This window comes from Cricetulus griseus, chromosome 9 (assembly GCF_003668045.3).
Source record: "Cricetulus griseus strain 17A/GY chromosome 9, alternate assembly CriGri-PICRH-1.0, whole genome shotgun sequence".
NCBI classification, from domain to species: Eukaryota; Metazoa; Chordata; class Mammalia; order Rodentia; family Cricetidae; genus Cricetulus; species Cricetulus griseus.
In genome coordinates, this window is record NC_048602.1 from 25,133,012 (window position 1) to 25,136,504 (window position 3,493).

Consider the following 3,493-nt stretch of genomic DNA (forward strand, 5'->3'; position numbering starts at 1 on the left):
AAGGACCCTATAGATTTGGCATATCACCACAATCAACCTGCTATCAAACTCAGGAATCTTCTTATGAAAATGACACAGTTTCTAATTCCTCAACAATGAAATGTTCTGGTTGCTGAGAAACACAATATTTAACATGGCATGAAGACAGTACTTCTTCATATCTATCTAGAGATGTCTGGGTCTCACATTAAGTAATAATCACACAAATTAAACAGAATGATATCAACAGACCTGGTCATGGGGATCATCTTTGTGTCCCAGACTACACTGGGAATGATGGGGAACTCAGCCTTGCTTTGCTGTTTCATCATCAATGAATTCTCTGGGATCAAAGCCAGGCCTACAGACCTTATTGTCAAAAGCCTGACCTGTGCTAACTTCATGGTTCTGCTCTGTAAAGGAATCCCTCAGACAATGGCTGCTTTTGGTTGGACATATTTTTTAGATACCATTGCATGTAAACTTGTCTTTTACTTTCATAGAGTTGCCAGAGGAGTATCCCTTGGGTCCACAGCCCTCTTAAGTTTCTTCCAAGCCATCATGATCACCCCAAGGAATGCCAAGTACAAACACTTCAAAGCAAGAGCCTACAATGTCATTGGACCTTCTGTCAACATGTGTTGGTCCCTGCAAATGGTGTTAAATGCCTTCATTCCTGTGCTAGTGACAGACCTGGGGGATGGAAAAAACTGCACTGATTTTCGTGATTTGCTATACTGTGCTGTGGCCAAACCTCACAATCTAACGTATGCCTTATATGTTATCTTATTGGGCTCCTCTGATGTCATGTGTTTGGTTCTCATGATATGGGCCAGTGGTTCCATGGTGCTCGTCCTGCTGAAGCACAAGCAGAGGGTCCAATACATGCATAGAGTTCTGTGTCCCAAATCATCTCCCGAGACCAGAGCCACCCAAACCATCCTTGTCCTAGTCAGCAGTTTTGTGCTCTTTTATACAGCATCTGGTATCTTAACCATGTGCTTAACTTTTGTAAACGGAACCTCTCGGGGGCTGGTCCATGCCAGTGTAGCCACAGCTGCTTGCTTTCCAGCATTGTGTCCCTTTCTTCTCATCAAACACCACACCCTAGTTACCAGGCTCTGCTAATAACAAACAACATATGTTACACGTCAGAGAGCCCTAACATTTATAGCCTGCCCTCTTTCTATTCTTTTTGTTCTAATGTGTTCTATCATTTTATCATTACTTGCTTACTTACATTTCATCTCGAACCTGGAAAAAACCTAAGGACGGATGTAAACTTTAAAACTGGTACAATATTTTTTCAATCAGATCATTGTCAGTAATGAAGTATCAACATTGGAGATGTTTGCATCATAACCATTTCGGGCTTTCATTATGAGAGTGCACCTTAATCAATGATGCATCGTGGGGGGGGCTTGTGTGTGAATTTTATTTAGTTGTGGAGAAAAAAAACAAATTTTCAGTAAAATGCATGTTGCTTGGAAAAAATAACATGCTTCCCCACCTATGTATTTTCTGCTCCATGACTGCTCGATAAATATTTCAATGTGGGTGTAAACACAAGATATACACTGCTAAGTAGAAGGGTACTATAAACTCTGCTTCCTTGTTATGTAAACAAGATGTAATCTCTCAGCAGATGTCCTGTCTACTGAACTTTACAACATTTTCAGACCTTTGTCCACCTTTTTCTGAATATTAGTTACAGGACTTGTGTTGTAAATACATCAAATCAGGGCTGGGCACCCTAGTGCCAATTGTTCTGTTAATTTTGACCAGCTGAGTACTACTATAATGCTCTTTATCTGTTATGAATTGAAGCTGTTTGCTGATTAGAGCTGAGATCTATTCTTACCTGTGGATTTCAGAATAAATAGAGAATGCAGTTTTAAATTATAGTGGTTTAGAAAGGTGGAAATAGTAGGATCTCCTCTATGTCAACAGCCTTATCAGTCATTAAACTAGTAAGCTATGTATAGTGACAGGCATGGATTTTCTCCACTTGAGCCAGTCTTAAATTTATTCATGAAGTTTCAAGATTATGATTTTAAACAAGGCCTGAAGAGTCACAGCCCTGCTTGCGATGACCACATGGATGGGAAATCTGGACGGACCATCTACATGTAATTAATGAGTGTAGATAAAGGCAACATCAGTCTTCCCTAGGGATTTGTTACCCTATACCCTGTGGTCAGACCTAAAAATACATATATATCATTAGCACAAGGAATTTAGCACATTACAAATACGAATATAGTGGTAATTATTACAAAAATAGCATATTTGATGCCTGTTATTATGTACTATATTTATACAATTAAATTATTATATTTGCATAATTAAATAGCTAGTTGAAATAAAAGAGGCTACGAATTTGAAAGACTGCTAGGGGATAAGGGAGGAGTCTTCTCTAATGCACAGAAAAGGAGAATTGGGCACCATTTTGATGTTACATCCTCTTTCCCATAGCATATTAATTACACAAAATAATGAGTCTCATCACGTATGATCCCTCACAAGGACAGGATCTGGCAATGTGTTACAAGGTCTAAATCAACTTCTAGAAGACATCTAGTTAGCTTGACAGCTCTTACTGTTCTAAACCTCAGCATGTGTGGAACATGATTTCATAGTAAATGTTATTAGTGTCATGTGCTCTCTGAGGCATGGTGTGTGGGTTGTATTGTAGAACACTATCTATGTCCTACATAGATAAGGGTACACAGGTCTTACAGGGATCATTGTGAAAACATTGTCTATATCCTACACCCACTATCTTCCTACCACTGAGAGTTTCAGAAATGCAATTCCTCGTACCTCAATAGTCTCTAATTAGTCCATTTTCTACACTGAAAACTCTTTGAGTGACTGTTTTTATTAGTTTAGGCTCCTTAGCAGTGACTTCTGTAGTATTGAGTCCATTGTCAATCATTTGTGTCTTCCCTCCTCTTGTGCATCCTCCAAATCCAAACATGTTTGACTACACACCATGTCCTCTGTGTTTGTTTGGCTCCAAGTGCTTTGTCCCTCAAGTTTCAGGCATTTGCATCTCCTCTGTGACACTCACACTTGCCTTTGACACCTAGGGTCTTAGTGGTTTGGGGGAGCACCTTTTTCCTACTCAGATATGCCACTGACCAATATTCCCCAGTTAACTTTATTTTGTGCACTCATTTATCTTCCCTTGTGTTTTATCCTCCCCCAACCTGTTCCGTTACTGATAAGAATCAAATAGAAAATGCTTTCAAAGACTTTGGTTTTGCAGGATATACCCCAACATTGGTATTATATAGAAAAATGGTGGACACTTTTGAAGGATAAAGAAAACCAGTGACAGTCAGCAAGCCTGTGAGTCCTATGCATAAAATATTTGGTACTGAGCTGGGTGTTGGTGGTGCATGCCTTTAATCCCAGCACTCAGGAGGCAGAGGCATGCAGATCTCTGTGAGTTTGAGTCTAGCCTTGTCTACAGAGCAAGTGCCAGGATAGGCTCTAAAGATCCACAGAG

The 3,493-nt window shown here is 39.7% G+C and overlaps 1 protein-coding gene across 1 annotated transcript; it reads left to right on the forward strand.

Annotated features, from left to right (window-relative positions):
• Positions 1-216: 216 nt before the first annotated feature.
• LOC100756810 (vomeronasal type-1 receptor 4) lies at positions 217-1,107 on the forward strand. Its single transcript, XM_027430867.1, has one exon. It carries the CDS (start codon positions 217-219, stop codon positions 1,105-1,107), a length of 891 nt encoding a protein of 296 aa, XP_027286668.1.
• The last annotated feature ends 2,386 nt before the right edge of the window (positions 1,108-3,493 follow it).

Bases quoted from the DNA above. Each gene is read 5' to 3' on its own strand.
- LOC100756810 (XM_027430867.1), top strand. From the start codon at position 217: ATGATATCAACAGACCTGGTCATGGGGATCATCTTTGTGTCCCAGACT.